This window comes from Dermacentor silvarum, chromosome 2, assembly GCF_013339745.2.
Source record: "Dermacentor silvarum isolate Dsil-2018 chromosome 2, BIME_Dsil_1.4, whole genome shotgun sequence".
In the NCBI taxonomy this organism is placed as follows: Eukaryota; Metazoa; Arthropoda; class Arachnida; order Ixodida; family Ixodidae; genus Dermacentor; species Dermacentor silvarum.
This window is the reverse complement of record NC_051155.1, coordinates 113141623-113166107: the sequence shown is the minus strand read 5'-3', so window position 1 is coordinate 113166107 and position 24485 is coordinate 113141623. Positions and strand designations below refer to the sequence as shown.

General features: G+C 44.6%; 1 protein-coding gene across 1 annotated transcript in view; it reads right to left on the bottom strand.

The window, feature by feature from the left end:
• The window catches only part of LOC119440302 (hemicentin-1-like), a 293403-nt gene that overhangs the window by 37633 nt on the left and 231285 nt on the right, over positions 1–24485 (bottom strand). The window contains exon 2 of the mRNA XM_037705226.2: positions 468–778. Within this exon, the coding sequence (XP_037561154.1) occupies positions 468–778 (311 nt within the window). The remainder of the gene's footprint in view (positions 1–467; positions 779–24485) is intronic.

The following is a 24485-nucleotide window of genomic DNA, read 5'->3' as shown; positions in this document are numbered from 1 at the left end:
AACTGGAACGCCCACGTATTTCGTCCTACACTTTGGGAAATAATATCTCGAAACTGTTGTCATCCTGGAAATTCCCTTCAAATAGATGCGTCTTGAAAACTCAGCGGCTACAATTCGTAAATTGCAATGTGTGTCGTAAAGTAATTAACTAAGAAGTTCATTGGTCAATGTTTGTTAATTAGTTGAATATGTGTTTCGATTTCGCGTGCTACTTATGTCCGCCTCTTCAAGTAACTCAGCTAAACGACAAGAATTATGGCGCCTGCGACAGATGATCTTTTTTTGTAATTCCGTAAAGCTTAAGTTTTACACCCGGTATATACATACAATGTCTCTTTCGGTAAGGAAGTACAAGGACATGCTAAATTTTAATGCACATATGATGTCACTTTTGGAAAAGACTGTTGTGAAAGTTTTTAAAGCTGACCACTGTAACGACGCGTTACCCCTTCGCCCAAACCACCCACCTGCATCAAGTTATTGCCTCGTCCACTTCCTCCCGCGGCCCCGTTGCCACCCGCGGCTCCCACAGTTGTCTCCCTGCTGAGTGCCGGGTCCGGCCCGAAGTCCACCGTGTAGATGGGCTCGCGGCTGGCCGCGGCTGCACGGAAACCGTATCCCAGCGAGGAGGCCGCGCCGGAGGAGCCGCCGTGAATGTCGCGCTCGGGAGCGTGGTACCAGTGCACGAAGGCGAGCGAGTCATTGGACAGGGCGTCGCGCAGGTCGCACGGCAACTCCGTCTGGTGGCCTTCGCGCACGATGAGGCGCTTGGAAGTGCCTGCACATGGTAAGAAAATTGAAAAGAAAGAAAATCTTTCAGAGACAAGTTCACAAGCCAAGAAGCAGTGTTTTTTGTGCAAGAGAGATAGAAAAAAATCAAAGAAGAAAAAGAAAACAGGTGGGTTATACTACACTGGCGGTAAGGAAAAGGGGAAAGAAAAGGGAGAACGAGGAAATGAGTGAGCCCTCTGTGCGTGGGGAAAGATCTACAGGAGAACTATAGATGGTAGCGCGGCCCGGTGGTTTGTGATAAAGTTGCTACAAAATCGGTTTTCGGTAAAATGCAAACAAGGTCATGAAATAAAACTAAACAGGTGTTTCACAATCGCGTCAGCCCAATTCCCATTGTTCGTGCAGGGTTTTATATCTCTGATTGCAGGCCACCGAAAATGTGTTTTTTTTTCTACAGGGAGTGTAACGAATTCTGACTCGGAGTCCTCTGGAGGGCCCAGTATATGCTTCATTTCACGGCTCTTGTGAAGCTGTCTGTAGCAGCGACGTGTAAACTTCTGAATAGTGAGAATTCATTTCCTCATTGCAATCCTTCAGCAGAATAAAATTTCGTGCTTATTGCGGCAAATTTAGCAAGATAATTGATTTTTATCAATAAGGAACCCCTTTGCGGCCTGAGCACCTTTGTTTACGTCTTTAGGCTTACACCTAAAACTAAGAGCTGAGGACCCCATGAGCAGCTCCAAGAGAAGGTCGAACTGGAACTGTACAGTCGTGAGCCTGTCTTCCAAAAGGAGGTTCGGAATTTTTTTTCAGGCGGTATAAAAGAAACAAGTAACGATTTCTTTCATCCTCCCTTTCGAAACAGAAGGCGGAAGTGGGATAATTACAACAACCGGTTGTCCCGTACTTTATCGAATGCTTTTTCGAAGTTAAGAAACGGAGCAACATTTTAGCAGTATTTTACATAAGGAAGGACGGCAACTATTGTAACGAAGAGATCTGGCCTAAACATGATGATTTATTTCTACAAAAATGTATGTGTTGACCATCAAAAGAGCATTATTGCAACATTTCCTGTTTTCTTGCCATAACGCGCTAGGCCCGTGTTAGTGCTCGTGAGGACGCGCTAACATAACAATAACAAAATTGAACTTAAAATGAAGGAGCGCACTTATATTGCAGAGAATAGCAATGAATATATATATATATATATATATATATATATATATATATATATAATAAAGTCGCAGTTTCGGCGGAAAGGCGAAGAATCGATTGCGATAGCAAATTAGTGGACATCTATACGTAGTAAGGGTAGTAGTTTTATCGGCCGCATAAACTTGTAAACATAGGCATACTAACTAAATGAACAAGCATAATGTCATGCGCGCACACGCAAACCTCAACGCATCCCACTCGATGACCGCGGAAACTCGTTGTCAAAATGCTGATGGCAGTAAGCGCGGCAGCAGCAGTGAGCGAATTGATCGTCGTGGCACCGCTCGCATTCACGCTAAGCCGGGACAACACAGCGCGCAGTGGACACCGTCCGCACCGCAGATGGCCTTCAAGATACAGCGGCCGGGCGGGCTCGCGCGGCGTAGAACGCCCTCTCCCTATTCTCCCCACGGAGCCTTGACGCAAGGCGTAGAACGCCCCCCCCCCCCCCCGCCTTCTCTCCTGGAAGACGACGCGCTTCCTTCCCCCTTCCATCTCTTGCGCGCGCGAGTTTGAGCCGCGATCGGCTGCTCACCCTCGCCCGCGTTCACTCACACCTACAACATACAGCGCACGGCGACAATTTTATCACGCTTGGACTTTATACGGAATCTCACGGCGACGGCGACGATGACGGCGACGGCAAAATGCGCCTGGAGTGTTCATATAATTGCTATCTCAATAAATCAAATTTCATTACACTGTGCTCAAAGAAAGCCGCTTTCGTGGTTGGCCATGTGTACGCAACTCGGTTATATTCCTATCAAAACTCTTTCCGCTGGTGTATTCTCTTATGGAAGTTTGTTGGCCACCTACAGCCGAAAACGTCTAAGAAATGAAATATTTATTGAATGCCTTCAGCTAATCACATTAGTTCTGAGTAAGTGTAGCACTCTAGCAATTATAATCCATCCATAGAACCGCTTAAGTGTACGCTAGAGCAGTGTCGCCGAAAGGAGAGAGAGTCTAATCCGCCATCTTGGCAGAACAGGAATATGTAGCTTTGAATACTGGCACCGCACGACGTAAAGTATAAGCACGACGAATGAAGCACCGTTTAATTACTGATCCTACGCACAATTTATCTCAACCTAAGCATTGATTGTTCTCTCAGAAGTGGACTTGACGGCACCGACCAGACGACCATGCTTATTCCTGCTCTTCTCGTTGTGCAGATTGCGCTGTGGCCAAGCGGCCTCAACACCGGGCAGGCTACACATATGCACGCAAACGGAACAACGCCAGTGGCTTCGGATGACACAGCATCGGACAACCAATCTGTGCAGGACTCTGATCCCGATAGATGCCCCTCAGCATCGCAGCGACCACGTCACGGATGCCGTCACGTCAACGTTATCAGGCACTCGGCAGTACATAAACCCGACACATGACCCCTACCGCTTCAGTGGACTTGGCGGCACCGACCATACGACCGTGCTTATTCCTACTCTTTTCGTTGTGCAGGTCAGTAACAACTACTCTGTACCCTCTTTACGGGACAATAATGTAACGCTGACGGTGCTGCCAAGTCCACACTTTCTCGCTGTACTGATTGTTGAGTGCTATGATGTATTTGGGCTATTGTTACTAACATCGGGCGATGTCGAGCTTAACCCCAGTCCGACCTCAGACTCGGAATCTGATACTCGTCCTAATAACGATCTTCTGAAACCAATTCCGAAAGACCAATCTAAAACCAACAAAACGTTAAGAACTAGTGACTAACTTGAAAAAGGTTGAGCGAACAGTTGATAACCTGGAAACTAGGCTTGCTGCAATTGAAAATGACATGGAACGACTGATGCATTGCGAAGAGAAGTTCGCCGAATGTGGAAATAAATATGACACCCCGAAAGATCAAATCCAGAACCTTACATTACATTGAAATTGGATGATTTAGAAAATAGAAGTCGACGGAACAACTTGATTATTTATGGTGTAACAGAAAAACCTAACGAAGATGTAGTTTCACTCAAAGGAATAGTGATAGAAAACATTTTAAAAGAAACCCTAGGCAGTCACGTGAAAACCCTTGAAATAATTCACAGGATAGATACCCACACAAGTAACAGAGACCACCCGATCATCCTTAGATTGTTTGATTACGTCGAAAAAAAAATATTATCTTGCTGCTACAAACTGAAAGTCACACCACTAACTGTTTCCGAAGACCTTTATAAGAGAGTAAGGGAAATGCGCACGCCCTTCTGGCATTCAGCGGTAAATGAAAGGGCAAACGGAGAAAAAGTTAGGCTAAAATTCGACAAACTGAGAATCGATGCGAAAGTGTATACTTGAGACCCAGTGAAGAATATTAGGATTGAAATACCGCAGAAAGCAAATCTTTCAAAACATTCCCTTTCCACTTCGACTTCGCTGAAATCCTCTAAAAACAAGAAAGTTTCAAAATGACAGCCCCGTACCAATACTCTGCCAATCCTTTCCCTAAATGCCCGAAGTGTGATAAATAAATTCGGTCAGTTAGAGAACCTAATCCTGTCTTATCAACCTCATATTCTAGTAATAACAGGTGTAACAAAAGCATAACTGTAGGGGGTGTTTATCGGCCCCCAAGTGCAGCACCTGACTTTATCGATCAGGTTCATGATTACTTTTCAAAACACACGAATTCTAGATCAAAACCTAATATTGCCGGGGATTTTAACTTTCCCGGAATAGATTGGAACAACCGCTCACGTGACGGTCGTGACGTCGCAAGTTCAGAATCGCTGTTAGACGTGGCGTTTACGTTTTCACTGAACCAAATGGTAACTGATAAGACCCGTATCACTTCAACATCATCATCTTTACTTGACTTAGTTCTTATAAGTAGTACATTAGAAGGATCTTCCGTGTCCATCAAAATAACATTTGAGACCACAAAGCGCTTATTCTAACCGGTCCCATTTCAACCATGCGAAAATGCAAAAAACACAACCTACTTACTTTAAAGATTATACACGCGCAAATGATCCTGCTGTACTAGGTTTCCTACATTGCCAGTTTCATACATTCAGTGAACTAACAAATGTACAAGAACTCTGGACGCGCTTTCTAAATATTGTTAAGTATTGTGAAGACACCTTCATTCCAAATAAAAAGAAGCATATTAACCGAGAATACCCGTGGATAACACGTGAAATAATCCAACTAAAAAGGAAAATAAAACGACGGCGGAGAAAGGGAACCAAGTGCACGTTGGGCGATCTCATCGGTACAATAAAACAAAAAATATCGCAAGCAAAATCCCGTTTCTTTGACACTACGTTACCTTCGTTTCTGCGCATGACCCTCACAAATTCTGGCGATATTTGTCAGATGAACGAGTAAAAATAACGGAAATCAAAATTTTGGATCATGTTATTCAGGATCCTGAACACATTGCTAATGAGATAAATAACTTCCTTCTGGCAGTTTTTATAAAACGTGCTACTAATGCAGTTTTAATACCTTACGATGTCAAAATATCAATGGAAGAATTAACTGTAAGTGAAGAGGGCATACTTTCTCTGTTGCATAAGCTTGATCTTAAAAAATCTACTGGCCTCGATCAGATTTTTAACTCATTCTTAAGTCGATACGCAAGCTGGATATCAAACTATCTATTTAAAATATTCATTCTTCCTCTTCAAACATCAGTGTTGCCAGACGATTGGCGCAAGGCTGCAATAATTCCAATACATAAATCGGGCTTGAAATTAGATTTTAATAACTACCGCCCAGTGTCATTAACCAGCTCATGCTGCAAAATAAGAACACGTAATATTTAAGGCCATAATAACTCACCTAGAAACAAATAAACTTCTATATAAACAACAGCACGGTTTCAGATCAAGCCTGTCAACTATAACCCAACTAGCTGAGTTACCTCATGACCTAGCTAACGTACCTAAGAATTATGGCAAATTAGATGCAATTTTTTAGGCTTTTTTAAAGCTTTTGAAGTAGTTCCGCACCAGGATTTACTCACAAAAGTATCCGCTTTTGATATTAGGAATAAATTAATATCCTGGATCAACTGTTTTCTAATCAATCGTAAACAGAGCGTTGCAATCGATAATCATCTTTCACAACCACTCGATGTCTACTCCGGAGTAACACAAGGATCGGTTCTGGCACCACTCTTGTTCTTGATGTACAATAACGACATCCAGTTTTTCATTAAAAATTCAATTCAGATGCACCTCTTTGCTGACGACTGTGTAGTGTACACAGTCATCCGCAACTCAGACGACCAGCTTCACAATTCACTGCAAACAATTTACATTTGGTGCAACACCTGGGGCATGAAACTGAACACATCAAAAGCACATCACATTTCTTTCACAAATAAGAAACTCGCACTTCACTTTACATATTCGATCGGAAGCTCAATAATCAAGAAAAGCGACCAGGCAAAATACCTAGGTATTAAACTCACGCCTAACCTTAACTAGGAGCCTCATATCTCGACCATGTGTCAAAAAGCCGAAGGCAAACTATCCTTTTTAAAAAGGAAACTGCGCGCCGCACCACCACACCTCATACTAAATGCGTATAAAATACTAATAAGGCCATGCCTAGAATACGCTGATTAATTCTGGAGCCCTCATCAAAAATACCTTATAAATAAAATAAAACGCATACAAAAACTAGCAGTTTGTATATTCGGAGTACAAAAAGCAGTCTAGTATCTCAGGTCTGCTCGCAAGGGCAAAACGAAAATCCCTGTCGCAGAGAAGAGCAATTTCACGACTAAAATTCATCTATCAATTATACCATGGTCCTTTCCAGATAACATGTTCTCATTACCTGCAAGATCCTCCAAAACGCTCAACCAGACTAAATCATTCCAAAACAATCTATCTTCCTCCAAGTCGTGTTAATGTTCACAAGCACTCCCTTTTTCCGTCGGCCATTTCCCAGTGGAACAAATTAGGTAACAATATTATGTGTTGCAATAATATCGACTCTTTTATTAACCGCATTCAGTGTATTGACTTTTCGCGATGATTTTCTTTATCATGACATTTCTGTACCACTCCTGCACGGGCCGTCAAGGGCCTGCAGTATATTCTAATAAAAAAAACTATCCCGTATGCTGCCTCACGAATTGCACAACAAAGGTGATTAAATTACACGCTATTGCGGGAACGTATGTGAGAAAAAAAATCTGCAACACATCGTACCCCAACACCTACGTCATTTGATGTCACAGCGTGTTTTAAAGATAAGGATCTCTCGAGCAAGTAATTTTTTTTTTTGGGGGGGGGGGGGGTTCGTAAATTGCAGACATGCACGTCATTGTCTCCCCACCCAATCTATCATAGCGTTTCTATAGTATTACATATAAACAAATCTAGTTCCACCGTATGTAAGAGTTTCCTAATGGGAGCCGTGCCGCTATGGGAATGCGTGTGTTGGTGTGCGAGGCGCCACTGGAACGTGGCTGACACAAAAACATGGTCATTTCCACACAAATCTTGCTTGCGTACAATGAACTGATCCTATATAGTTTTTGTTAGCAGGCCACAAATCATTCGTTATTGCTTACTCACGTTTAATGGAACAAGGACGTAAAAAGAAAACAACAACAGGTTCATCCTGACGCTGACGTGCAGTGAACACAGAGCCTGTGATTTTTCTTCCATTTCAGCGGCCTCCGGTGCCGTTCCCATTTCATGTCACTGCGCAACCCAGTAGGAATTTGCATCGTTTAATAAAGAAAATGTTCTCCCTTAATAATAGAAAATCACATTTTAAACTCTGTTTTAACAAAAAAATACGTTGCAACAGACGGAATCCGGTAAGCTAGACGCGCCTTCTCGGTGTACTTGCTCTCCAAGAAAGCTTTCAATATGAAACCACCCTATTCCAGAATACCACGGAAACAACATTATGCAGCAGAGCCAGATTTCTCTCTCAGTTATTATTAAACACAAAAAAAGAAACCTCTATGCATTCTGTAATTGTTTCCCGTGCTGAAGTTTAATTTTCTGATACTCAGGATTCTGGCGTAATGCTATCATTACTTTGTTTCATACGCGGAGATGCAGCGCAGCGGTCGCGTGAAGTTCGAAAGCCGCCGCACGTGTTGCTGTTCCCAGGAACCGATCGATACCGTGCGGCCGCAATCATTACCGGAGAAAACGAACCTCGCAGTGACTTAACCATCTCAACATACACGTCGTACATTAAGCGTCTGCGTACTACATTGGGTATACGAGCGCAAACAATAAAACACGGTGTCCGCGATGCTGGTGTATCGATTGTTCTTGTGTGCGAAAACTATACACACACACCTACACAAAAAAGAGTTTTTGTCTTCTCGTGCTTCTAATCAAGAGCTGCTAGAAAGTGAGAAAACGAAATACAAAGCCTGATGTGATTTGTAAACAGAGTGCGCTTTCGTATTTTAGGCTTCGTTCGAGCTACATTAACGCACCATGGCTGTATATTTGAGAGCGTGATGCAATTTTGAAATGCAAGCGTCCATGTTAGAACCATTCCACGTTCGGCGGCCATTTCAGAAAGCTTTATGGCGACTATCATGCGCGGTAAATGCATCTGAAAGTTGTTCCTACTTCACGTCCTGGCATTTGAAATCAAGTAACTCTGCTTGCTGCGTTTTTCCGCACGTCGGTCCTTACTGCTAAGCGTTGATCATGAGGTTGCTATCTTCATCAGGCTACATCGCATTCCTCAGATTCCCTCTCACCCCATGGCGAATAAAAAGAGACCATTGCCCACTACGGGATATACATTCAAGCACATCTGGCAATTACCATCCCGGAGCTGAACCCTCAAACACTGGCACATTCTGCAGGGTGTTGTGAGGCACAGAGACTTTGATAGCGGTGACGTTCGAGCATGTATTTCGCAAGCCGCCGCACACAATGCTGGGGTGGTCGAAGACGACCTGTGAGCAATGTGAAGCCGCTCTTGGAAAGACGCTGGTGATGGCTGTGGTTATGCTTTTGTTTCAGCAAATGAGCTCGTAGTCAGAAGAATTGATGAATGTTTGATGATTATGATGTAATGCTGCAATTGAAATGAGTTGTAGAAAAGCAGAACACTGACCAACGTTTTTGGTAGACGATTTATTTTTTGTTCCTCATATAGATTTACTTCTTGGCCAGATGATACGTTGTCAGGTTCTGGATTTCGTAATGTTGTCATATAGATTGTGCCATGATATCTGTTCTAACGAAGGCAAAAGTAAAAGTTATATGCACCACAATATGTGCTTTACGCAATTTCCATTGATGACAGAAAGTTTGCATTCAGGCATCCATACGTTTGCGCTGTTTGCTAACAGCAAGATGATTTTCATAAAGTGCATGGTCCCCGCATATCGACACTTCTGCGTCAGTTCGAAGTAAGTGGCATAGGTTGGAGTTATTCATTATAGAGTCAGTCGAATGAGCAAACATTCGCGTCTTCATGTGAACAAGAAGAACTCAGGGACCCGATATTTATTAGCCACAACTTTATGAAGACAAGAGATAATGAAGTCAAGGAAAGCAAAAGAGAAATTATTTCGAGTTTTTAATTGAATTGTTGGAAATTAAAAGCTTAATGGAAATGAAAGTAGACTAAAAAACAACTTGGCATCGGCAGGAGCCAAACTCACAATCTAGGCATTACGTGTGCGCTGTGCGGGGTCAACCACATCTAAGGTGAACACCTCAATAGTATTCAAGCCCGTAAAACTACAGCGTTTAGTCTACTTCACGAGTGAAATGTTCGTAATACGATGTGTAATCATGGTGTCGATAAACACAATAATGATTTTTCGAATTATGTACTTAACATCAGCTTCTATGATGTTTTGAATACTAATGAGGTGTTCGCCTTAGATGTGATCGACCCTGTACCACAAATTATGCTACCGTGGCGGTTGTTCCTACGCCTACATTCACGAGTACTTATGTCTACGAGATACAACTTGGGGAGTATTAGCCGCTGCCACTGAAGGCCATGGCGTCAAGTGTGGAACGTCCTTTTGACCGGTGGCACTAAGTAGGTGAATCCCCAGGAGTAGGCAGCTGGCAAATAAACCCTCGTAGGCTACCTGAAAACATCAAACCAGACGGAGTCGACAGCTTCGCTAGTGAAATGAAAGAGAGGGGAAACTGAATAGCCAGATTTTCGTTAGAAACAACCACATGAATCAAACAGCCAGAGTAGCTTATTGCATCTACGACTTACACCTTGACATCATGCGAGAAGACGCTGATTTGAAGTGTCTCAATAGCAAGGAGGTCCTGCGGAGCTTAGTTCCCTGCTACTACAGCAGCACCAGCGCACGACTCATATCGACTTTCTGACGTAATATTTTGTTGCGTTTTTCTTCCACTGCACATACGTGTATTCTTACGCTGGAACAAAAACGTGAACGTAGTAAACAAGCTAGGAAGCGCATTGATTTTTTCGCATTGACCGCTATTTGCGACATTTGTTAGATTCATTTACAGACGCTTAGAATAGAAACTATCAGACATTAAGCCCCAGTCACGTCACCGTAACAGATAGCATGGAAAGAAAGGGGAGAGTGTATGAAATGTCACGATAGGGCACGCTGTTTGGGTTTTCCTCTTCACAACCCCAATCTCTCTTTCTCTCCGCTTTGTTTTCAGTGATTGCCTGACTCGCGTTCTCATCAAGGCAACGCGCTCCGCATCTTTCAGACCGCTTTCTCCGGCCAGTAACTGCTTGGCGATCGATGGATCAATGAAAGTATTCGAGCCCCACACAGGTCACACATTTTTTGCAAAAGCACAGGGGCGTCAGCTTCATTGCCACCAGTTTAGCATAGTCATTCGAAACTAATTTTGTCGTACGCTGAAGAAAAACAAAAAAGAATTAAGTTATGCTGTGTTACGTGCCTAGATCACGATCTGATTGTGAGGAACGCCGTAATGAGGGTAGGAGACAATTTCTATGCCATGTATTACAATAAAGCGGGATCTGCAGTGCAAATAGGAATATAGTAATGTGGTAGGGTAGCAATTAAAACAACTCTTTACAAATGTTAATAGTTTGGCACTAAACATGTGGCAACGCGTGGGCTTTGGTAGAACATGTTTCAACGTTGCGAAGAAGCCTACGTAAACGATGCCACTTTTTCCAGAGTTTGCTCTTGTCAGGAGGTCAATGAACCAGCACGAGAGCAAAAAGAAGACGCGTATCTGCGTCGAACGCGTTCACTGACGAACGGCTCTTGCAATGGCCATGTTGTGAACCTCGTTGTCAGCATTTGGCAATAGTGGTTTCGTTTAAGCAGGCGCTTATATGGAACAAAGGGCTTTAAGCGAAGGGATCACAAATGACACGCCTGCTTAGAGTCACACCAATTCTCAGTGGCCCAACTTTGTTGGCTAAAAATGATAGCGTGTTGGCACGGTGGTGTACACAACTACGGTGCATATCATTCTTGTATTATTACAAGCTCTGCTAATAAAAGTAACACATGCTATGCCTAAGAACACGTTTTGGTGGCCAGATAAAATAGCCCGCAAAGCAACTGTCCGAAGGCGGCAGTGAAGAATAACATTAGGAGAATTTAGGGAGCTGCCCCGAGCCTTGCACAATGCAGATTCAAATAAACTGCTGAAAGCATTTAGGTGAAAGCAAACATAAAGGTCGTCCTACGATTAGGCGTGAATCCAATTATTGGCTACGTGTCTAATTAAATAGCTTTCACAGAGACGACATAGCCAGCAGAGCATGTAAAGATGGTTCCATCCCTTCCTACGGAGCGGATGTGTCGGGGGCCAACTCCAGCAACTTACCTGCCGATAATGAGTGGCATGTACACGTGTCACACGAATCCTATTTTCAGACTTTAACAAAGTACTGTTTTAGTGTTATAGAGCATCGCGCATTGTTTATCAATCTTGCTTCGAGAATTTACATTTAGACCATTCACATTGCGCACGCATGGCTCTTGAGAGTACCTTCACCACAGGCACTGCTTTATTGGCAGAACATATTTAACCATTAGACTTGTGGGTAAGAGAGTCCGCTGCCATTGAGAGAGGATGTCCAAGTCCAGCAGCCCAGAGAGCGCGAGACAGCGACCGACGCTCTTGAGCCAAGGCTATTGCGTAGCCGTAACTGCTTTATAAATAAACCCCCTCACAGATTGGTGGAGGTGCTGGGTATCGATCCCAGTCTCCCAACCTGGAACTACGAAGCCGTACCTTACCTCCAGCGTCAGCGATGCCGGAAGAAATCACCACGCAAGGCTCCTCCCAGACTCAAGCCATCGTCTGCCCCAGCGTGCTGCCTCAGCGTCACCCACCGATATTCAGCGGGACTGACGATCAAGACGTCGAGGACTGGTTGACAACTTATCAGAGGGTGAGCGCAGTCAACAAATGGAACGATGCGACTAGGCTGACCAATGTAATCTTTTACTTGACCGGCGTCACCAGTCTCGGGTTCCGGAAACCACGAAGCGGAAAATAATAACTGGGCGTCGTTCAAGACAACGTTTTCGGAAATCTTCGGCCGCCCCGCGGTACGCAAACTCCGCGCAGAACAGCGACTTCGTGAACGCGCTCGACAACCCGATGAGAACTTTACCAGCTATATTGAAGACGTCGTCGACTTGTGTAAGCGTATAAACCCGTCGATGCACGAGTGGGACAAAATCAAGCAAATCACCAAAGGAATAGCTGATGACGCATTCCAAATCCTATTGGCCAAAGACCCACAAAACATCGCCGATGTTGTCAGCTTGTGCCAGAGTTTCGACGAATTGCGCAAGCAACGCGCCCAAGCTCACCGCCCTCTGGAACAGAACGAACAAATTTTCTGGAGTTAGATACACTGCAGAGAGAGAGAGAGAGAGAGAGAGAGATAAAACTTTATTTTGTCCATGTTGGGGTCTGGGGGCGGCGGGGGTTGGGAGACTAACCCCCAGGCCTCCCCTTCCTCAGACGGCGGCCAGCCCTTGTTTTCTGGCGGCGTCTTCGGCCATCCGGACGGCCCAGAGCTGCTCTTCTGGGTCCAAGCTGAGCAGCAAAGTCTCCCACTGCTCGGCCGTAGTTATGATGTGTGTAGTGTTAGTGCGGTGAGTGTTGGTGGGTGTAGCTTTCGGGCATGCCCAGATGATGTTATCGAGGTCAGCGCGGGCCTCGCAGGCTTTGCAGAGTGGGTAGTATGCATCGGGGTAAATTCGGTGGTATAGCACGGGGTTTGGGAAAGTTCGCGTCTGAAGTAGTCGCCAAGTGGTGGATTGAGATTTATTCGGTGTTTTGTGTGCTGGTGGGTAGCGTAATCGCTCTCTGCAGTAGTGGAGGAGGATTTCTCTGAATGTGACCATGCGGTCACGCGCATGTCCGTGGAGCAGAACTAAAAGCTCATCAGGACTGGAAGATGCAGGAGACGGATGATGCACCTGGTGTGCGAGAGCTCGGGCGGCAGCGTGGGCGGCTTCGTTTCCAGCCAGACCCGAATGACCAGGGGCCCAGATGATCTGTATGCGGCGTTGCCTTGAGGCGGGAGTGTCGGAGAGTATTTTCTGTGCTTGGGGTGCTATGAGTCCTCTTGTGTAGTTGCGAATGGCCATTTTTGAATCGCTGATGATGTAGTGTGCATTGGTATAGGCATAAGCCAAGGCGATGGCCGTTTCCTCTCCTTCTTCGGGTTGAGTGGTGAGTATTAATACGGCCGCGACGAGGCGGTACTGCGAGCCCGCGACTACGGCGACCGCCATGGCGTTCTGGTGGGGGTATTCCGCGGTGTCCACGTAGGCTACATCTGCGGCGTGGTCGTAGAGATCGGTAGCAATGAATTAAGCATGTCCGGAAGCGTTAACGACTGGTTCAATTAAAGTTTGGCATCACGATCTATTCTAGATGTTTTTCGGCAAATAAGTAGAATAGAATGTGTGTGTGTGTGTGTGTGTGTGTGTGCGTGCGTGTGCGTGTGCGTGTGTGTGTGTGTGTGTGGGGGGGGGGTTGAGAAAACACTCTCACATGTCTCGATGCACTCCTTTGCATTTCTGTTGAAGGTAGCGACCCATTTATTGAAGGTATGTTTTTATATTGACAAAACGTGTGCTGCTTGTGGACAATACGCAGTCCAAAAACTCGTGTGTGTAAGCTGCAGCGCTTCTAAAAAGATCTCCATAGCACAACTGACTACGAGTAGCTGCACTATACAGACTGTACCAATTCAGTACGCATACGCGTATAATGCATTGCGAAAACGCACATGAGGCCGCGATGTGTACCGAGGCAAAAAGGCATATACAGATCATAGTCTTTAGTTTGGGTCATCTAAATCGTTAGGTTACGAAAAATATTGATTTCGATTCTCATCAACTACGACGGCGGGACATCAGTACGAACAGGCTTACGCCACGTACACGAAAACGGGCTTACCATCAGCTATTGGCGAACGCAATATAAATCGATTATAAAATGCAGCTTGCCGGTTTCAACATCGCATATAACCCGCTGCAACTAGCTCGTTTGTTGTAGTGATCTCTCAACTGTTGAAATCGATGTGCTATGCTTTCCCCTTTGTGACTTTCAGATCCCTTGATGTCGTTTCGACAATACGAAATATTTTGTCTGTTATCTGGCCTACCTGCCTCAAGTCCGATGTCATTTCATGGACCACCAGTACGTGCGCACAAGGGAAAAAAATAACGAAGGTAATCAGAATCCTACCTCTGAGCACGCCTGCAATCACCGCCGATGTACAAATTTCTGGGGCATAACTATCAGCGTTTCCATAGCAACTTTTGTGTACATGTCCAGGAATTTTAGACAATGCCCATTCGGCTATCTGTCCAACTTAACCGTAGTGCACTAGCATACCTCAATGGGCAGCAGTAAAAAAATATGGTATTTCAAGGGCCGCATGAATCTCAACAACTTTCAGTTAGCAAGGCCGAGACGGCACTACCTTTTGTTAGCATTCGTATTGACGGTACTTTGCCGCAAACGTCCTTGCTGCGTTATACTAGCGTGCTGGTCGAGATTAAAGGACTGCTTTAACGCCACAGAACTGTCATGAATAAGTTTCGTACATACATATATTATTACAACAGAGTACATTTTCGACAATGCTAAGTGAAAGTTAGTGAAATTGGGGTGGTCCTTTTTGATTTTTTTAAATGCTGCCCGTGCAGTTACGCTGCTCCACTGCGGTGAACAAAAGGTAAACGAATGGCCACAGGGGCAATGTCCGAAACCTTTAGGTATACATGTATGCGACCAAAATTACCGTAAAGGTAACCAAACGAGCGAAAATGTTTACTCTGTGACTTACTAATCTTGCACATAGTTATACTCCCTCTTAGGGCCAGAATTTCAATTCTACACTATACCCTCAGTAATTTTGCATAGAGGCCAGCAAAAATCCGACGTTGTTTTGCGTGGAATGGAGTGACTTCCTCAGAAATTCCTCCATAACTGTAAATAAGCTGTGCCCGCATGGAATCAGCCAACTGAGCAGTAGGGCAGGTTTCTAGCTGCGCTCCTCAGATATACTAAGATGATTACCTCAAGCCATAATTGGTAAATTTTCGTGTACCAAATAATAATCACGAAAGCAGTGGTGTCATGAGAACAAGCATAGAAAACATTGTAGTAAAAAAAGACTTAAGTCACCGCCTTCCTTGGCTTTGCAATTGATTTATATGGTTTTCATCACGTTGTTCTTCATAGGTTTCATGCTAATAATAATATGCGCTACCGATTTTCTTTAACGCAACTATTCCAACATTTCCTCCCTTGGATTATGAAACTTTGCAAACGATCGAGCGAACTAATTTAAGCGTCCCTATGTAAATTGAACAATATATTGAGCTAAAATAATCGGTAAAGCTTCTAAAATACCCTCCCCCTCCAAAACAAGAACGCCACACTTATTGCGAGAGGAGTCTTTAGAAGCAAGAAAAGTTGCAAACACAAAATAAGGGCCATTGCGGCGAGCCTTCAAATTAGCGTCTCAGCGCCGCATGACGTCATTGATTTCGATGACATTAATCGGCAAAGGCAATTAAATTGTGAAGGAGCGAGACATTGAACTAAAAGAATTTCCATCACTTTTACGGCGTCGCATTAGCCAAAATAGAATAACATGCTTTGAAATAATTGATTTCACACTGTCCTGTCGGCTGAGTTCACACTGTCGGCGCCACTGCATGTCAGCACGAAAATATAAAAAATAAGTAACTTGGCCGTCATTTTTTAAGGTAATCAACCTATTACGCCTGTAGTACGAAAATAGTATAATTATTTGGGGGGCTATTTAGAACGACATTTCGTGGGAGGAGGAGCGCTAAAGTGGTAAGGAAAAGCAGCTGAAAGCTTGACAGAAAACATTGGAAGACGTTTAACCTTCGCCTTTAAGAGAGTAATGCGAAAGCATTCATATATCCCTGACTGCTTCTCACGCTTCCCGGCAAGTGCGGCTTATGTAACTGCAATCTTTACCGGGAAACGCTGGCGGCGAAAGCTATGCACGAAGGCGAGGTTTGTGGTTGAAGCACGACCTCTTACGTGGGCCGATCCCAGGGGTAGTGCACAGCCGCGCCAAAAAAAAAAAAAAAACTCATTTTCAAGTTTTATTGCGATAGCAATTATATGGACACTCCAAAGCAGATTTCTGTCGTTGGCGTCGCCGTTGTCGTCGCCGTCGCCGTGAGGTTCGGTATGACGTCCATGGAGATGAAATCGTCGCCGCGCGCCGCCGAACGCTGTATGTGCGAGTGAAAGGGCGCGAGGGACGCGCGCTTTCACAGGGACTGAACCCACGGCGGAGAACAAACGCGCGTTCTGCGCCGTGCTCCCTGAAGGGCTGCAGAAGTAGGCGTCTCTTTCCTCCTTTACAATCGCCATATATGTAGAGCAAACGCGCCTTCTTCCGACGCACGAAAGGCCGTGAGGGGAGGGAGAGGGAAGAGAAGCGACGTTTAGCTGCGGCACCAAGTGCCTATTTATATCAGAGGCTCCGGCAACAGTCACCAACGCCGCACGAATCTTGTGCGAACGCGGGCAAAACGCCGGCGGCGTCGACAACAGTTCTACATGTTGCCGGTGCTGCTGCATATCCAAGTTTATACAGCTGATAAAGCTACTATCATTACGCCGTATAGCCCTCTACAAATGTGCAATCGCAATTGATGATACGCCTTTCAGGTGAAACTGCGTCAACTTTTTTGTTTTGTTTCGTAATTCCAATATTTCAGTCTGAGAAGATTTAACTTTTAAGAGTCATGCGATGTTGCTGTTTGGTTTCATTACGTTAGTTTGTGGCTGTCATTCTCAAAATTCTGAGGACTACTCGTAACTTTGTCAATAATGTAAGAAAAGGTACGGCAAACTTTACTGATAAAATGGTGTGGCGATATAACCCACATATACCGCATGTCATAGTAAGGCGTGGCATATGCTTATACCTAAATATGTACGGTAATTTTCGCTCACGGGACGCCGACACTGACACCTCATTTTCTGCGACACGGAGCCCTTCGCGCTATCTCTTTAGAACTTGTTCATTTGCAGCTGCGGTTTATTGAAATAAAGTTGCAATAAATCTCGGTATTTGCAATACTTGTATTTCAGCATCAGTATTGCAATATTAAAAGAATATTGCAAACAAAAGAGAAAATCGAGTTGTAACCGCGCGTGCCAGGTCAACAGAGAACTTGATAGATACGACTCTAACTTGCACCTTAAGTCACTTGTATACTGCTGCAATAAATCTGATTATTACATCATTAGTCGTACCAGTTCAATATTGCAACAAAATTGGAATATAGCAATAAGCCACCGTGGCAAGCGGGTCTCTTTCTTGTCATGTTCTTTGCTGGTTGCCTTTCCCTACCATTGTAGCGCTCCATTGTGCGCGCAAACTTAAAGTAGAGTTTGGAAAGAGGAACTCGTGACTAGTGAGTGAGTGAGTGACTACAAACTTACTTATTCTTCTTGTTTGATGTATCTTTAGCTTCGCGGCACGAACGCGTCAGAACCAGACTATACTCGCTCTTGGGGAAGTGCAAAGTGGAAGGTGAGAGCCGCTCGATGAGAGTGGCGCGACCTCGAATCACGGAGGTTAACGACTACTGATGAGCGCCAACGTATTCACCGGCGCCTAATGAAGCTGCGCGGCCTCCCCAGCCGTCGGCATAGCCACACACCACGGCCTTCGCCGCAATGCTTTGTTCTTTCGCATGTTGACTTCTTTTGCGACGTCGATTAACTTCTACGCGACACAAGATAATGCATGCAGGAAGTCATTACTTACAGCCTCAGCTGTCATCGTCCTGCGAACCCATTCTTCTTGATTATTTTTATGTCTTACTGGCTTTTTTTTTCTTTTTTTCTTTACCTTGTACGCCATTTTATAGGTTCTATGTTACTGCGCATAAAAAAAGTTTTTTTTATCTCACTGTGTAAAAAAATCAATGGATACACATTGTCGCCAGGATGGCAAAATACAAATATGTTTTGATTAAATATTACCCCATCGTCAAGTGAAGGAGTTTCACAGTATTTCGCACTCCGTACTGGTCTTTATATACCTGCTGTGAAGGCCCATAGCACTCGTTCGATTATGCCTATTATTCATTAGTTTTTGGAATCTTACTGCAAACCAACATCTTTGAAATACAATATTTCCGCATTCCTTGCAATCTCGGTGGATATTAAGGCTTTCAGGCGTTATATTTAGGTTGGAGTTGGACTTCATAAAATAAACCAACAGGACAATAAATTAATTGGCTTTATTAGGAGCCTTTCAACGAAAACAAATTTGGACACTATTCCTTCGTTACTTCTGAAAGAATTCATGTCACGCCGCTAAATAAGAATCTTTGCCGTTATAATTGTCGACGTGACTTTGTAGGCAATATGGTAGCGCTATCACCGCGTTGCCTATAGGCATAAACCAAAAGCGTTTCGCGATCACGGTATTTGGAAACTGCAGGGTAAACTGAAAGAAATCAGGACGAAGTTGACTAAAGGACTCACCCCTTGCAATGCACACGCACATACATAGTTTAGAAAGAAGGAGCGACACATATGCAAAATGCATAGCAAGTACTCATGCATTTTGCATATGTGTGCTCCTCCTTTCTAAACTACCTACACATCAGACCTACAGAACGTTCTGCTTGAATATATACAGGGTGTGTCAGCGAACACTTTCCAAAATTCTTAAAGTTTACCTGTGGCAGATAGCCCAATTCTAGTTAATGAGCCGGTCTACTCGAAGCAGCGGACATTACTTGCGCAAAAATTGAAATGCATAATCGACTAATAATTAAAAGTTCACAAATTAAGTTTTTAACTAATTACCTGATGGCCTATGTTGTTATCTACAAATTGTAGCCGTGGAGTTCGCAAGACGGATCCACTTAGAACGAATTCTCGGGATGACACCAGTTTCTGGAGATTAATTCCCGAACTTTGCGGAGAAATTCATTGGCGTTCCAGTTAATTTTGTGCTTTAATGCAAAGAGCGACGTTTTGTTAAGAACCTAACTGGAACGCCAATGCATTTCTCCGCAATGTTCGGGAATTAATATATCGAAACTGGTGTCATTCCGAGAATTCGTTCCAAGTGGATCCGCCTTGCGAAGTCCACGGCTACAATTTGTAAATTGGGGCATCAGGTAATTAGTTAATAACTTAATTAGTAAATTTTTGTTAATTAGTTGATTTTGCATTTCAATTTTTTTCGCAAGTAATGTCCGCCTCTTCGAGTAGACCAGCTCATTAACTAGAATCGGGTTATCTGCCACAGACAACCTTTAAAAAATTTTGAAAGTGTTCGCTGAACACCCTGTATAAATAAACGAGAAGAAAGGGTACCGAGTGGCCCGATTTTTATTAATCATATCATAACAAGCCAACCAACAATAAACACCAAGGACAACATAGGGGAAATTACCTGTACTTACTAATTGAAATAACGAAGTGATAATTTAAGGAAATGAAAGTGGATGAAAAAACAACTGGCCGCAGGTGGGCAACGATCCCACGTCTTCGCAAAACGCGTGATAGATATGACTCAACAAAAGTATATTTTGAGTAAGGACGTCATAGCTAAATCTATTCAACTTCCTGCGTTTGGCTCCTGTCTCACCCTGTATGCTCAACTGCATCACTGACATACAGGGTGAGACACGAGCCAAACCAGCCAAGGAAATAGCGGATGCAAATAAACATCTTGGATCCGGCACCACAAAGAGATGCGACGTAATACTGACGCATTTCTCCTCACATTTGCGGCTAAATCGCCACTGAATTTTTGATTTTATTTATATAGACGCATGTCCTACTTCCCTTACACTAACGTGAATGCGGAACGTAGACGAGGTGAGAAAATTGTGCCTCCTCTTCGCGTACTGCCTCTTCATGTTTCCACAGGTATTTGTTTTCCTATTGTTTTGCCTGTTACTTTTTACTTAATAGGACCACATCAGCCTCCCCAGAAGAAAACGAAACGATTTGGCGCTGGTTGGCGTGACAAGATGAATAGACATGGCGCGGACGAACCTATAGGCACCTCCTCCAAAAGCTTCTCCCATCTCATGGCCATCTTCATCCGCGCATGTCTGTTGGAGAGTGTACCGTAGGCAGCGATTCGTGTCTCGTATAATGCTGTTGCACATGGTGCGATTGGCACGTAAAAATCGCTCTGCCGCGCACGTCGCAGAGCGATTATCGCTGACAGCTTTCACATGCGTCTGCGACAGTGTGATTTCCGTCGCAGCGACGCGGACGGTTGTCCCCTGCTGACGAAGCATCTGTCCCTGCATCGCTCAATACAAACAACATGGAAACTAGTAAAACAATACAATTTTCTTATTATTACTTGAAGTTGGAATAAGTAGAGTATTTTTAATGTTTAAAAGCGCTGAGGCATCACGATCGCTTAGTCTCCAGCCGCGGCGAGTGAAACGCTCACAACAACGCAAGTATGAGCGTGGGGCTAGTGCGGCGTCGGTGGGGGGGTTTCGTTTAGTACACTCTAGTTTCTTTCTTTGTTGCGGTAATATACCGAAACCACAACTATTCTCCTGGAGGAGAATTTGCTTCGGCAGAAGAGGAAGCTACCACTGGGTGTGCAAGCACATGGCACGATTTGTAGCGAAGAGGTTCACGCCGGTGGCGATCAAGTGGGCACGTGCCATATGTTGAAGGCGGCGTCTGTTCCCGACCTGGATAGCGTGCAGCGTCTCCTTTCATGAAGCTCCTGTTCATGAAGCTCCTGAGCCACAGGCGCTGGTGGGTACGCCCTGTTTTAAAACTTCATTGAAACTGGCGCGCGACATAGCTCTGCTGAGCTTCCAACACGCGGTAAAACAGGAAAGCGCCTATTTCGACGGTGCCTACTTTTACGTCACACGTTGCTCCGCCCACATGACATCGCACCGATCGCTGCGACTCAACGACGGCGCGACCAACATGTTGGAATCGAGTCGCGGAGACCCTTCGACGGCGTGGCGGTCGCTGAGCGGCGAAATTTGCTGTGTCGCTGAGTGAAAATCGCGCCGTGTGAAACAGCCTACAGTCAATCTCATCTATTGGTGGTGTCTTGCAGCCTACGAAAAAAAGTCGCAGTTTCGCCCGAAAGGCGAAGCATCAATTGCGTTAGTGGACAACTAAACAAAGTAAGGACAGCAGTTTTATTACTCGTATAAACTAGTTAGCATAGGCACACTAACTAAATAACAAGCATGGTGTCACGCGCCCACAAGCACACTGAACGCATCTCAATCGATTGCCGTGGAAACTAGTTGTCGAAACGCTGGAGTGAGCCAGCGCAGCAGCAGCAGCAATCGAATTGAGCTTCGTGCCTGCGCTCGCATCAACGCGACCTTAGCCGCGAAAGCACGGGGAGGGTGGACTCTCAACCCGCGGCAGATGGCTTTCAAGATGGAGCCGCGCGGGCGGGCGCTCGCAGCACAAAACGCCCCCCCTCCCCCCCTCTCCCCCCGGAGCCTTCCATACCGGCGGGCCCACGCATCCGCAGTAAAGCGTTCCCCTACACCTGCCCCCCCTCCCCCCTTCCCCGGAGACTTCCGGCCCGGCGGGAGCGCGCGGCCACAGTGGAGCGTGGCCCCTCCACCTCCCTACCCTCCCTCCGGAGCGTTGTGTGTGACTGGACGAATGCGTGCTTCCTTACCGCTTCCCGCCCACGTGTGCGCGAGCCGCGATGGACGCATCACTGCCGCATGCTTTCACTCGCACATACAGCGTGCGGTACGCGGTGACGATTTCATCACCCGTGGACTTTATACGGAACCTCACGGTGACGACGACGGCAGTAATTCGCTTAGAGTTTCCATATAATTGCTATCGATAGCAATAACAACTGTGAGCTTGTACTCGAAGGGAAACAAATCTGCTCAGCCAGTAGTTGCTGCTAAGATTCTCAATGATTCTCAGTGATTCGCATCACTGCATGCTTCGCACCTCCTCAGGTTTTACGATAGTGGAGCTGCGTTTCACCCAATGTGCCATTTGACACTTATGCGTAACATTTAATTCACTGCTCAAACCGAACCTACGACTTAACTCGTGCTAACAGTAATAACTAATAAAAACTAAAACAGTAAGAAAGGCGTCCATAAGGGCCAAATTGCTGAGGGAGTTTTATTTTTTTCCCGAACACCACCTGAAATGGGTCTCGAGTGCATCCAAATTCCAAGTGGAATCCTAATTCAGTGATCAGTTAAGTAAGAAGCATAATAACGCTTAGAATATCTGCAGTTTTGTCGTAAACGAAATACTGCGCCCAGGTAGGCATGTGATAACCATGCGAGTAAGTTACTTAGGGGTATACCTTCTTAAACAACTCACATTTTGATGAAGCATTCCTCCCCTACTTGTAAAATGGGTTTTCGCTTCTCTGTAACCTTAGCCTTTTGCATTTATAAAGTTGATTTGAACTGAAAATACATCGTATCATTATGTTTCTTATAATTTTTTTCTAGCACGAAAAGTTATATTGTAGAGAAAACTTCAGTGTCAGAACAAAATCTCAAGGGACCTATCAAACAGAAGACCGAAGCTCCAAGAGCATCTTGCGAAGGTTTCAGAGGAGCGTTGAAGAATGCACAAATGATAGTGACTCGATGGAAGAAAATGCGCTTTGGCCGTCATGTAAACACATAACAGTGCAGTCGCATATAAAAGTGCACATACTTGTTCGCGGTGAAAGAGCGAAAGCAGCGTCTCTACCCACACACGAATGATCGTTTCTGAACATTACAGGAATGTTCGTCATGAGGCGTCTCTCGCACTCTCTCTCTTACGAGCTAGTCGCATGTATCGAATGGGCCGGTAAACAGAAAGATGAGCGCGATCGAAGAACAAGAGCACGCCCATTCGGTGCTGCCGTCCGGTTCGTTTTGCTTTCTACGAGCCATTCTCTGGTGAACCCATTTATGGCAACGTAGCGCGGGGTCGACCTTTTGCTATCGACCTACCATGTCGCAAGAAGTCTGCAAGCCGAAGAGAGTAAGCAAAATACAAGAGATGCGTTGCACGGTGAGCCTAAGAGGATCGCTCTGCCCTGCGATTTTCGAACCATGTCTCTTGTCCTAGGCTTCACGATTTGATTTTGCTCTCTTGTTCACCAGTTTCCCGCTCTTTCACGCTGCTGAAGCTTCTCTGTGTGTTTTTCTTTTGTTTTTATTATTTCTTGGCTCTTATGCACTACAACGCACGCTCTCTGAGATATTTATTTCAAAAAATTGGCATCCATCTTTTCGTTAGCGCTACTAAGATGTCTCCAGTCTCTATTACTGTATTCCATACATTTCCCTAAAACAGCTTCTGCCCTCGGGCAATCAAAATACGCTAATTTTAATAGAGGTTGGATTAATAAATTACGCTGTTGGATGACCAGCATTATAAACTATACTTTGGGCGCTGTCTAGGTACTTCATCAAATCGAAGAGAACGACGCTTGTTCTTGTTAATATATGACATGGTCTTCTCGGGCCGAGGTAAACTTCACTTATAACTAGTAAATTTCAAGGCCCTTGTCCATCGTAAATGGCACTGCAAAAACGCATTGAACGAACTGGAACATTTATTTAAACAAACGACTATATTAAACGTCTTCTAATTGTGGCATTCAGCAAAGTTAAATAATCACAACCCATTTCCATCAATTGCATTTATGTGCAGATCCTCAGCATGTATATACGCTTGTGGTCGAATAGGTGTGTCGTGCTCTTATTTTTTAGTCTTGTGTGATGTGGTCCAGTTTTTACTCATCTGTAGGCCTGTTCATTTTGGATCTCGCGTGAGCTTTCGGAACTAATTAAACGAAGATGTTTCAGGATTCAGTATAGTGTGTGGCACAACCTGCTCTCGACATTTTCTAAAGTTGTGTCATATGTTTCAGTGTACTTTCTTTTGTATTTCCGCTCGATCTTTTGGTCCTGTGATGCTACGTGCTAGTTTACAGTTTTTTTAAATATTACTAATATCTAGAACGAAGTAGCCGTCACCTTCATAAGTAACAAAATATCTTATTTTTTAAATTTTCATTTCAATAAAAAGATA